The 12,211-nt window shown below is 39.2% G+C and overlaps 3 protein-coding genes and 1 long non-coding RNA gene across 5 annotated transcripts in view; 2 read left to right on the top strand and 2 right to left on the bottom strand.

Annotated features, from left to right (window-relative positions):
- LOC149034392 (uncharacterized) overlaps positions 1-12,211 on the top strand; it is a 382,461-nt gene that overhangs the window by 30,609 nt on the left and 339,641 nt on the right. The window lies entirely within an intron of this gene.
- The window catches only part of LOC149034408 (uncharacterized), a 193,981-nt gene that overhangs the window by 36,608 nt on the left and 145,162 nt on the right, over positions 1-12,211 (top strand). The gene's annotated exons all lie outside the window — the stretch shown is intronic.
- LOC149034424 (methyltransferase-like protein 27) lies at positions 1,938-10,244 on the bottom strand. Its single transcript, XM_089193784.1, has 4 exons — positions 10,180-10,244; positions 8,103-8,157; positions 3,039-3,414; positions 1,938-2,116 (listed from the first exon to the last, which is right to left on the bottom strand). The coding sequence occupies exons 1-4, from the start codon at positions 10,242-10,244 to the stop codon at positions 1,938-1,940; spliced, it is 675 nt and encodes a 224-aa protein (XP_089049910.1).
- LOC149034423 (tetratricopeptide repeat protein 28-like) lies at positions 10,428-12,082 on the bottom strand. Its single transcript, XM_089193782.1, has 2 exons — positions 10,905-12,082; positions 10,428-10,461 (listed from the first exon to the last, which is right to left on the bottom strand). Exons 1-2 carry the CDS (start codon positions 12,080-12,082, stop codon positions 10,428-10,430), a joined length of 1,212 nt encoding a protein of 403 aa, XP_089049908.1.

Here is a 12,211-nt window from a genome sequence, read left to right as displayed (position 1 = left end):
TGGCCTCTGTGATTTCCTTCGCGAGCTTTGACAAATCTCCAAACAGGTACTCTGAGGTGCCATCATAAATCCGCATCCATGTCCGCAGACATGGCGGGCCTGTCATTAGAGGCGGCTTCACCGTCCTCCTCGGAGTCTTCGTGCTCGTTCAGGAGCACTGCACTCACATTCTTGTTCAAGGTCGTGAGCTGGCTCAGAACTGGAGCCAAGGCAGCTTTGAACATGTCCGCGAAAACGTTTGCTGAAGGCATATTCTGGGCGCCACTGTCCGTTGACGTTCCCGGTCGCTCGTTAGTTGTGTTGTCTTTGCGATCGGACATAATCACAATGAATATGGGCACCCAACTACGTTAGGGCCTCGGCTGGACTACAATTGAAGTTAACTACGTTAGCCTCTCCAGCAACTTGTGTCAAAAAAGGTTTTTAGCGTAGAAAAAACGTCAAAAACCAAGCTCCAAGAATTTGTATGACGTACCGCGTTAAGCGCAAATCGTGCAATGACTTGCGCAAGCGCCGTGCTATCTCATGGGATCTCTGCCTTCTGGTCATGTTATAGAATTAGATGCTTGTCACTCTAAGGATTAAAGGGTTAAATAGCAACTGTAAACGATAGGATGCATTCCATTTCATCTGTGAGATTTACTTTGTAAAGTACCGTACGCACTAGGGTACAAAATTTGTCTACTCTGCCAAGAATCTTGTTAAGTTTTGTCTCTTGTCTCATTGGCTAAATTATAAATTTGGTAATTACATATGCACTTGAAAACACCAAAATATTTGATAACCACAGAGTCTACGTTGAAATCGAACTCCTTCCTTTAGATTCCGTTCTCATGAAAGCCTACGGTAAATATGAATTTATGCAACCGTCAATTCTTGAGAGAAAATGTTGCCTCGTCATATATTTTTTTGGTCCTTCATGTTGGTTGTAGTTTTCGCCGTTCTCCATCTTTGTCTTCATAGCTCGATTGCTAGAAAGAGTGAGCTATTGTAGAATATTTCCCAAGTTTCAGGTCTGTGCGAATTGTCGCTGATGAGTTATTAGCCAAAAGGTCTGACATAAATTTATAGCGCTTAGCATGAGAACGCCAAGTTTGTGCCCATGAAATGGGTATCAACATGGCGGCCGTGAAGTAATGCAAACCTTTGCTGTCTTGTTTCGCTTCTTAAGTGATTGGTTATCGATTTTGAAATTGGTAACATTCATCTAAACACGTTTTCTAATCTTTCTTATGCTCAGGGAATAAAATGTCACACGATAGCTCATATTTTACAGCTTTTCGTTGTCGAGCGAAGAAAAACCGAAATTAGAAATGTCTCTATTTTCGAAATAGAGAATTCCTCGATGCTGAAACCTTTATTAAGGTTTAGAGGTTCTTCTTTCGTCTTTCGGAGGTAAACTGTAATATTCCTTCTTATTTTGGATTTTTATAGCGGAAGTCAAGTAAAAAACCATGGGTTGTGTTAGATTTGTGCTTTGAAAACAGGTTTTGAGTTTGTGTTGAATGTTTCAGCCAATTCTATGACCACTGAGTTGTTCAGTAGATAAGCAGTTTCTTCTCCGTCTTGACCCTAAATTTCTCGAGTCCCGGTAATTATCGGTTCCACTTTAAAAGCTGTTTTTCATTGCTGTGTTTAAATCCAGGAGAAAGGCATCAGTAGTTTCGAAATTAGTACAATGAAAAATATCAGGAAACGAAACGCGAGCCGTGAAAGAATATTTGAAATGGCTGCGGGCTCGCCGCCCACCGACACTTGTAAAAACGTAAGTACAACATCAGAGCAATGTCGTTTGAGCAGTTTGATTTATTATATATACTTGCTTTTGATTTAACATCAAAACATCACAACAGCATTAGAACTGATGTTTTAAGTCAGCTAAAACAATGATTTTCTAGTATTGCCTAGATGAGTTTAACTGCCATGGACAATATTTCTTAGTTCTTCAAAACTTTGTAAACGAACCTCCAGCATTCACTGGGCAGGTCCTCGGCTGCAAAGAAAGGTGAAGACTCTTTGGACATGCACATCCATTCGCCAGCTTTCTCCAGCTCCGTCATCATCTCTTGATAGTGTTCCAATTCCTCTTTTGTTATGTTGAAACAGAGGACGCCATCTACAATGAAGTTAACAGCGGAATTTAGTGTGGATCTTGTAAGGGTTTTTCGTGGGAAATTTCCATCCTTTTTCCTATTTGTCCATCTATTTATTAGATTTAACTCGCAGAGCTGGTTAATCCTTTCACTCCTAAGATCTCTTTAGTAATTCTCTTTAGTGTCTGTCATACAATTCCTATGATGTTAGTTAGGAGAATTTGATATTGGATTAACCATTAACACCCTAATTAACATCTTCTTTTGTTTTCCCATTACTTGTTTGCTTGATATCATATTGATACTGTAAGGAAAAATTTTGTCTCGGTCACTCATGGGAGTTAAAGGGTTAAACTATAACCTGTAACATCATACGAAGAGAAGTTGAAGAGACCAGCTTAAGGGCGTGCTCTTGATATATAAAGAAATTCTTTTCAACGAATTTTCAGAGAGAATGTTTGACACCAGAAGAAGATTTACGGGTCAAATGCCAGATGTTATGGGAATTTATCAAGAAGGGTGTTACATGAGTCTTCACTACCAGATCTATTTTACGGTTTAAGTTTTTAAAAATACAAAAGCAACCAAGCAAAAAACTTGCCAGAGGATTTTACACGTTTTTCTTTTTTTACAATCCTGATATGTCCTCAATCTAAAATCATCCTTTTTTTCATTTTTGTTAAAAAACATTATTATTTCCTCAAAGGTTTTATCAAAGTATGATGCTTAAAGGCCAGTGTCCGTTCTTGTTGTAGTTGTTTTTTTAACAGCGTTTGAAAGATTCAAAACATTGTGAGCAAATTTATTCAACCACAGATGCTTTGGAACCGCGACCAAATGATTGTTTTTGTGTCAAGTCCAACAATTAGCCACAGAACAGACTCCCCGCGGACATCCATGGGTCAATTATATCTGTGCCTTGGTAAACTCCTGCGAAAGACCTACCAGTTTGAACCATTCTTATCATCTCCACGAAAGCAGATGAGCTGATACGTCCTGTAAGGAGCGCCCCACCACAAATCAAAGCATCGAATTGCCCTGATTTAATGTGAGGTATCGGCTGGCCGTTCAAAGACGTGCAGATGAACTCAGTATAGACCTCTTTCTTTTTTGCTTCCTTTAACATCTCAGCTGTGATGTCCAGAGCACATAGGTTGGTGTATCCGAGTTTCTTGAGCTCAACTCCAATCAGCCCTGTTCCAGCTCCAGCGTCAATGATTTTGATCTGATCCTTTGTCTTGTCCTGGTAAACTTCGCTAAGGGTTTCATGCAAAGATTCGGCCAGTGGCTTGAGATATGAAGCGCGCGCCGCTGAATATTCCTAAATGATGAGAAAATCCGAGCCAGTTATTAAGATCAGATGTTCGATAAATACGGCACTAGTCTAGTGTCGCCTTAGGCCCCTTTTCCTCGAAAGCTCCGGTAACTTTACGGACCCGAAAAGCTGATCTGTTTTCAATCAAAATCTAGATTTCTCCTTAAAAAATTGACTTTAAACAAAGGAAATATCGGGGTACAAGGTATAATAAACAAGTTTTTAAACTAATAAGGTACACGAAAAAAGTACTCAGTTCTGATTGGTTAAGATATATGAAATTTTCAGGTAATTCAGTGCAGAAGAGGGTTAATTCAGTTCAAAGAAGTAGCAAAAAGTTACGCCTTAAAGATGTGAAAATATCGTTGTATATTATTGTTTTGATCGTTCGCGGTTGTTTCAAATTATTTTTGCACTTGGTGCGCGCACTTTGTTTCTACATAATCATGATAAGCTATCTCGTACTTTTTTAAACTCGTGAATTACGCGCATGCGCAAGAGCGAGTTGTAGATACGATGTGGGGAATAGCACTCGCTCGCTCGCTCGCTCGATTGGTCGATTCCTGTAAACTTTATTTCGATTTTAGGCTTTTGAGTGGATTTGATAGTTTTTGGCGAGCAATAAACAAACGAAATGGCGACCTTTGTTGCTAAGAATAGTGGTGGGGTGGAAAAGAAGCCAATGACAATCTTAAAAGAGTGTTTTTTTTTCGTTTTAGTTTCAACAAGCGGTGCCAGCGACTGGCAGGCATGCAAGGATTCACAATGAAATAACAGAACAACCTTAGTTTTTCATAAAATTGTAATTCACAATCCTTGAACTTGAAAACAATCCGAAGATTCATTGAAAATATCACTTACTGCGAAGCGCACGGAGTTTACAGATGTTCAAAAGCTTTTCCTGTTATGGCGTGAGACTGAGGACAAAATCGATCATTACGTTTCATATCGCGTGTTTTTCCTGTGTGAAGCAACAAAAGATGCCGGCGACTGACGAAATTACAAGTTAACACGAAAATCAAATAACACCTAAACAAATAATTTTAGTTACCGTTTTTCAGTGAATTTTTAAAGAACAATTTTCTCTTAAGTTTCAAGAAAATTTGAAAATTCGAAATATATATTACGTATGCGAAAGTTATACACTACAAAATTGATAAATAGGCCTGAAATGAAATTCTATCTTGTTATTGATTGCACGTTGCCTAGCACGTGAATAAAATCTACCCAGGCGGAGATCCAAAATGACGGTGGCAGTCTTGGCTTTATTATATCACTCAAAACTCGTTCCCGTTTGTCTAATTTGATAAAGAGGGAATCGTTAATGTTTTTATTAAGACAGTATTGGCTTGATTTTCTGATATTTACAGTGATAGACAGTAAATTTCACTTTTCACCCACATTTACTTCCAACCTTTTCTTTTGAACCAGAAACAAAAACGATATACATTTAAAACACATGACATCATCCACCCTTGTCAAATGTAATGGCACGATCATTTCAATTGTAATGCCTTCTTATCCCAACGTTACTTTGTTTCTTTGCTACATTAGCGAACACTGAACTACTGCTCGTACTCTAGATACGACAATCAACCACAAAATTCCCTAAACCAGATAACATTAAACATAATCCAAAAAATCATGTGTCAATTCACGAGTTTGCTCACAGAGCACTTTGATCATGTATATTATTAATGCTCACTTCTGCCTACACCCAACGAGATGGTGAAACAATTGAATCAATTGCTTTTCAAATTCTTGTGGAAAGGAACAGATAAAGTAACGCGTCTGTCAACAATAAATGATTATGGGGAAGGTGGATTAAAAATGATTGATTTAGAGAGCATGGTTAAAGCTCTGAGATTGGCATGGCTTAAACGAATATTTAACGCAAATGATGGGGCATAAAAGCGGTACTTACAACACCAATTTAAAAAATTTGGAGGGCTGTTCTTTTTAAATTGTAACTATGATGTTAACGATTATACAATTACTTCCCAGTTTTATCGAGAGCTTCTTCTATGGTGGTCACAATTTCGTGAAACTTTCGCTACAGACTTGAATTGGACAAATATTATTTGGAATAATAAAGAAATTAGAACAGATAAAAAGCCTATCTATTACAAAAAATCTTTTGACTCCGGAATCACTCACATCCACGATCTCCGGCTCGATTTGAATATTAATGATTCCTTCAGTTACGTTTCAAATAAAATTAGAAAAATTAGCTTTCTACAATGGGCAGGTCTTCGACACTCAATACCTGATTTTTTGAAAGATGATCGTGATTATATCTATGCACTAACGCCTTCTTTGCTTCAAATAATTAATAACATTTTTGATGTGAAGAAAAAGAAATCGAAAGATTACTACTCCTTACTTGTTATGAAGAAATCACAGCCTCCTAATATTGTTCATAAATGGAAAAGCGACTTTAATATCTCAGATGATCTATTGAGGGAATCTTTCATTTTACCTCACTCTGTTGCACTTGAATCCTATGTTAAGGCTTTTCAGTTCGTAAAGCCTATGATAAGTAAAAATGTTTCTATTCTGAACTATTGGAACTCTCAGCTTATTTTCAGATGCAAATCAACGTTAATGTCAACGTCTTAACAAAAGTGGAGACTATTGCATCGAACTCAATCTTATTTTCTAATTTTAACGATTATTAACTGTTGAGGGATCCGAAATAACACCTTAACAATTACGAAGACGTCTAGAGTCTGGCAATCTGCAGACAATGCAGAGCCACTCGTCCTCCGAGGCAGTCTTAAATCCCTCGCACTGTACCATGTCGTCCCAACACTCGGGCATTGAACAATGACAAAATAAATTAGTGTCACAAGTTTGTTTCTTATTGAATCTAACGGTGTTCGACTATCGCGGAAAAGGTTCATAAACGACCTCCCTCCAGACATTAAACTAAATTCTTGCCCATTTTCCTTTGGTTGTTGGGGGGGTCCAAATCCGCGGAGGGGGGTCCAACCCCGCTGGGACACTTGCGTTTGCGGAGTAGTTGGTGCTGGTGGAGTTGAAGGCACTGGTTCGAACACTTCCATCGGGTCATCGTGGTCGATGGTTTCCAGGTTACCAGTCAGAGGAGCTGAACCACAATTTACTCCTGGATCACTGAACTAGAAAGTAGGGATATTCACTCGTTAGTTTCGGACCAACGACACTAAACAGGGTCTATTTCTGGTTCCGGTGACAAGGGCAAAGATGTTCAGTATCTTAGTGCGGTTTTCCTAACAAGTCCACTTTACGAAAAGCTTACGCCAATTCTATAAAAAAAAAGCAACTACTTACCACTTTCTCTAACGAATCCAGACGTTGCTCAATCTTGTTTAGTCGAAGGGACGTGTTATCCTCCATTGCAGACAGTGTGTCCTGTAATGTCTCCATCATGTGGAAATGTAATTTGCGTTAGTTCCATAGGTTGACTATAATTCGAAGGCAATAATACTAACACTTAAGCCTGCTTATTCGCCACCAGTTAAAAATAATTTTAAAATTTTGGTGTGATAAGGGAAATTGGAAGAACCTATCAAAATAACAATTACATGCAATTCGCAGTCATGACCTCAGTTATATTGACATCTTTGAAGTAGAAAATGAGACAATGGTATTCTTGCGATGTTTCTTCATACATTTTTGAAAATTCAGATTAACATTGATCAAGGTGCTTACCTTGCAGACGCTTTCTTGTACTTTGTTACGCACAGCTTCCACAGCAGAGACATTGCCAAGCTGGATGTTGTCGAGTTGTCCCTTCAGGGTTTTACATTCAGCCTCCTTGGCGGCTAACTGCTGCTTTACGGCCTCCAAATCTTTTTCTGTGGTCGCCGTGCATTTCGCTTTCTTGTTGGCTCGATTAGTTGCCCATTCAACCTCTCTCTTTTTCTGCTCAGCCAGAAACGCACTATATGGATCACCACAAGTCATCGCACTTTCCTAGGAATAAAACCATCTTTATAAGAAATACCAAATGTAAGACCCCCGAAAAAGAAAACATCGTAGGCGTTTTATGACGACTCACATTCATACAATTGACTCGGACTACAATCAGTCTCGGAAGTAGATTGAGTAATTTCAACTGTCATGAATGCCTCACAAAAGTAAACGGTATAATGTTAAGTTTCAATTCAGTACAAATTTCTGCATGCTCCTGTTTCGTTCTGAATCTTCTGTTGAGAATGTAACCGTCTCGCACTCAAGTTTTGTGTGTTAACTGATCTCTTTTTTTTTTTTTTTTGGCCTATAGCTACGCTAAATTAACAAGGACCCCACTAAATTAAGCGCCCTTCTTCCAATAGGCGCCCCCGATTTAAGTCGAAATACGGCATTACTGAAAATACGTGATATTAAACAACCATTTACCGAAGTGGAGGTGAGTAATGTTGGATTTCTATCGAGTCGCGAAGCCACTGCCAGCCACCGACACCGAGGTGAACAGTTGTTTTAGTATATACTAAAACAGTGAGATAATAGCACAAAAGATGATTTATTCCTGCAACGATTGCAAAATTTTTCAGGCAAATCCCGCGCAAGTTTTTCGAAGGAGGTGGTTAGTGGTGGATATTTACTGAGCCACGAAGCAGCGAGGCAAATATCCACCGCTAGCCTGTGGCAGTGACGTGATAGTTGTTTTGGTATCTGATAAAACAGAGAGACGGCATAGCAAAAAAAACTCGATTGTTCCTTGAACGATCACAGTATATATGGGCGTAAATCCCGCACGCGTTGCTCGGATGTGAATTGTAAACGATATCCGAAGTTTGAGTATCCAATCAGCGCGCACTTTCAAAGCTATCTACTGTTTTAGTAAACATATTCACAAGAGATATTTGGACTTTGAGTAGCCAATCAATGCGCACCTCTAAGGCTATTCACTGTTTAAGTATAACAATTATACTAATAATCATGAATTTTACTCGGCCCCATGCGATTATCTATATTTATAACAAAGAAGGCAAAATAATTAAATGCCGATGGCGAGAGTAAACGTGTATTTAACTCACTTTTCGTATTATTCTTGAATCAGCGCTGAAGCAAGATATCAAAAATATTTTTTCAGTCGGAATACAGAACTTTGGATTTTAAATATCTTAAATGACTGAGAGGAGTAGAGAAGAGTGTTAAATTTTTCATTTTCCAAAGAAGTGGTGCTTTTCCTCAAACGTCTCGTTCTTGTGTCATCCCAACCAATTGTGCACACCTAGGCTTACTCTAGGGAATATCTAGTTGATATTCTCTTGGCTTACTTTCTACTGAGAGGGACTGGACAGACAAACAGAATCCCACGTGTACTTTCCGCTGACACTGAAAGCGTTTTACATAAGATTAAACCCAGAATGCAAACCGAAAGAGAACAGCTTGCGCCACGAGTAGGTTTGTAAACTAACTCACGAGTGAGGTTTAAGAAGGAGCTGAAAGCCCTCGAAATCCTCGAGAAGCCAGAAGAATTTTTAACCGGAGGCTTCAATGTAAACCATATTATTCATTCAAAATGGTTCAGCCAAACAAGAAATGAAAAGATCGTTAATTCTATTTAAAGACCAGTTTCATTTATCGCCTGGGAAGGAGGGGAACAGGGATTTTTCTAGGGGGGTGGTCACATGGTTTTCAGGGGGAATGAAGTGGGGAAGGGAGGAACTGTCTTCGCCAACAGAGTACAAAGGGGACTACAGTCTACATTTATCGCCTGGGAGGGGTAGGACAGAGGATTTTTGGGGGGTCACATGGTTTTCTGGGGGATCATAGGGAGGACCAGTCGTCTCCAATAGAGTATAAAAGGGTCTACAGTCTTTATTCATCGCCTGGGAATGGTGGGATGGAGGATTTTTTTTTTGGGGGGGGGAAGTCAGATTTTTAGGGGGATTTCTGGTTTTCAGGGAGATTGAAGGGGGGATCAGTCGTCGCCAACAGAGTATAAAGGAGACTACAAAGCTGGTCGAGTAGCAGTGAAAACGAGAAAGTGAGTAATTTACTGAAATTCTGCTTTTAATTTAACTTAAAAATTTTATCCATGTTACTTATATACAATGCAAAAATTTAATTCAAAGGATCAGTTTTCCTGCAGAATAACTCACGCTAAATAAGAATCATATGTGTTTTTTACATTCGTGACCCTAGTTAAAACTTAAACTAAAATGTTAAACTTTTCTGTCTTGTCTCGATCTGGACACGAGACTGTTAGGGTCGACTTTTTTTTCATTTAACCGATAAAACCTTCAATAGTTTCCCTCATTTTTACCAAAAGTAATTCAAGTAATTCACGCAAAATATAATCATAATATGTGTCTCTTACATTCGTGACCCCAGTTAGACCTTTAACTAAAATGTCCAACTTCACTGTCTTGTCTCGATCTGTACACGAGACTGTTGGGGTCGACTTTTTTTACATTTGAACGATAAAACATTCAATATTTCTTCTCATTTTTACCAAAAGTAAATAAATTAGCAAGAACCTTGCCAGTTTGACAAAATTGAAGTGTGTTATCGACCCCGGTTAAAACTAAACTAAAATATCCAACTTCTCTGTCTTTTCCTGGTATGCAGACGAGTCTGTTTAACTTATACAGGGGCGACTTTTAAACAGCTGACCTTAAGAAGGCTTGGATTTTTAACCTTCACCAAACGAAGTTCAAGTAGCGAGAATATTTGATAAAAAATGCATTAGAGTTTCCATTATCAATAGGAAAAAATACCAGTTACTCAAATTACATAAGTAAAACTATGTAACCACTGCGGGCTGAGTGGCTTTACTACTCTCTTTTCTTAAGGCAAGACATTCCATGCAAAGAAACATTCCAGTTCCTCTCGAAATTCATGTTTGGAGACTATTTATACTTCATATACACATTTAAACTGTCCATCAATGGCAAAACTCCGAAACAATTTTTGCTGATCTATTATGAGCATGGAAATTTTCTTATGATACTTCACTAGACTATGGACAAAGATATGCAAGTTCGAGAGTAACAAAATGCTTTGCTGACTGTTACTTGGAGACTTCATTCTTGTCCTTTACCGTCAGATTCTTCTTTTCTAAAACAAAACAGTAAAATCATTTTAAAAACAGTTATCACTAATAAAATAGATCAATAATATAGATCATTTACAAGTATCACTCTAAAAATTGTTATCGTTATCATCATCATCATAGTCACCAGAACGACTAATTGAACCGGTTTTTGTAGATTTTTAAACCATCGGCTGCGGACGAACACCTTAATTTGTTATTTGAAATGTTTTTAACGCTCCTCTAAAACATAAAAAGGAACTATTAACTCGATTTTCTTAAATGTGATTTAGAACTCTCAATAAACTATATTTCACTGCATCTACAGAGGAACTGAAAGATTCCTTCAACATTTCAAGGATAAAGGCAGACGTGTCTATACACTATTTCTTCTCATCTTGACTGGAACCGGCTACTGTAGGTAGTGAAGTGTTTGTTTTACAACTTTATTCTCGTAAATAGAACTAACCTTTGTTTCCTAAAATCAAATGTCACGTTATCTCCAATCAGCATGAACGGAGCCCACTGGGAAACTTTGGTAAAGCCGATGTTCCTCAGCCATTTCATGGCCTGGTGAACACATTCACTGGCACTATGTCTGTCAACAAGGTGTCTGTAGAAATGCCTCATAAACTCCTCTGTTGCTTCATCCTCTATGGCCCACAGTGTCACCAACACAGAACGTGCACCGGATGCTAAGAACTTTCGAGCAATTCCAACGACTCCCTCGACTTTGATCTCTCCACGTCCACTGTGACAACAGCTGAGTACCACCAGTTTAGCTCGCAGCTTAACTTTTGAAATATCAGAGATCCTCAAAAGGTAGTCCTCTTCCTTTGGAATATTGCTCGAAGAAGGTCTGGGGGAAAGGGCAATCTCGCCTCTGTCGGAATTACCATGGGCAGCAATATGAATCAAACTCACTGAGTTCATCGCTTGGAGTACCGCCTCTCTCGTCGCACGCTCTCCTAACAAAGGCTCAACACCCAGCAGTTGTCCAATCATCTCTGCTTCCTTTCTTGCACCGGTCAGTGAAGTGAAATCGAGGATTTTTCCTCTGTAATATGCCTTGCCAACCTTGGGATCACCCACAACCAGTGCACTGGTATGACTGTGGTAGTCCGCTGGGCAGTCCTGAATAAGCTTGAGAGTCGTCAAAGAAGGGACGATGCGGATCCTGAAAGTTTCTGCTAAACACTTTCCGTCAGGCTTGTCACGAAGGGCCGCAAATGGGACTCGGTACAAGCTACGTTCGGGAACAATGATGATTTCCGACTCGGTGAGTAGATCAGACACTGGAGCGATGATCGCCTTGAAACACACAGAAAGTCTCCTTTCAGTTTCTTCAGTGTCCTCGCCTCTCAAATCTGCTTCGTTTTCATCGTGAAGTGACATCGTTATGGTTTCAGTCAGGGATCGATCTTCACATTTCTGTTTCGGTAAAATGCCAAAGTGGTGGAGACTTCTGTCGAAAAAACTATTCAAATCAAAAGCTTTCCCAGCAATGAGGGTTTGGTCATCGACTTTTTCGGATTGTCGAAATAAAGTGTCTCTGTTTGCTTTCAAAACCCAGAGAGAAACCCGTCGATCGTCATACGAAATGTACAGGAATGCAGAGCGACGTTCTTTGCTCACAATCTTCTCCATCCCACACCATGATTTTGGATCAGCTGAGATGTGATTTTCAGCAGAAAAGTTTCGTGCCATCATGTCTGCTAAGCATCTAGCCCGTCGAAGCTCCTCGACATAAATAGCATCTCGAGGATTTCCATTATC

The sequence above is a fragment of the Pocillopora damicornis genome, chromosome 14 (assembly GCF_964200805.1).
Source record: "Pocillopora damicornis chromosome 14, jaPocDami1.2, whole genome shotgun sequence".
NCBI lineage: Eukaryota > Metazoa > Cnidaria > Anthozoa > Scleractinia > Pocilloporidae > Pocillopora > Pocillopora damicornis.
The sequence above is the reverse complement of the archived record's forward strand: the minus strand, read 5'-3'. Positions and strand labels throughout refer to the sequence as shown.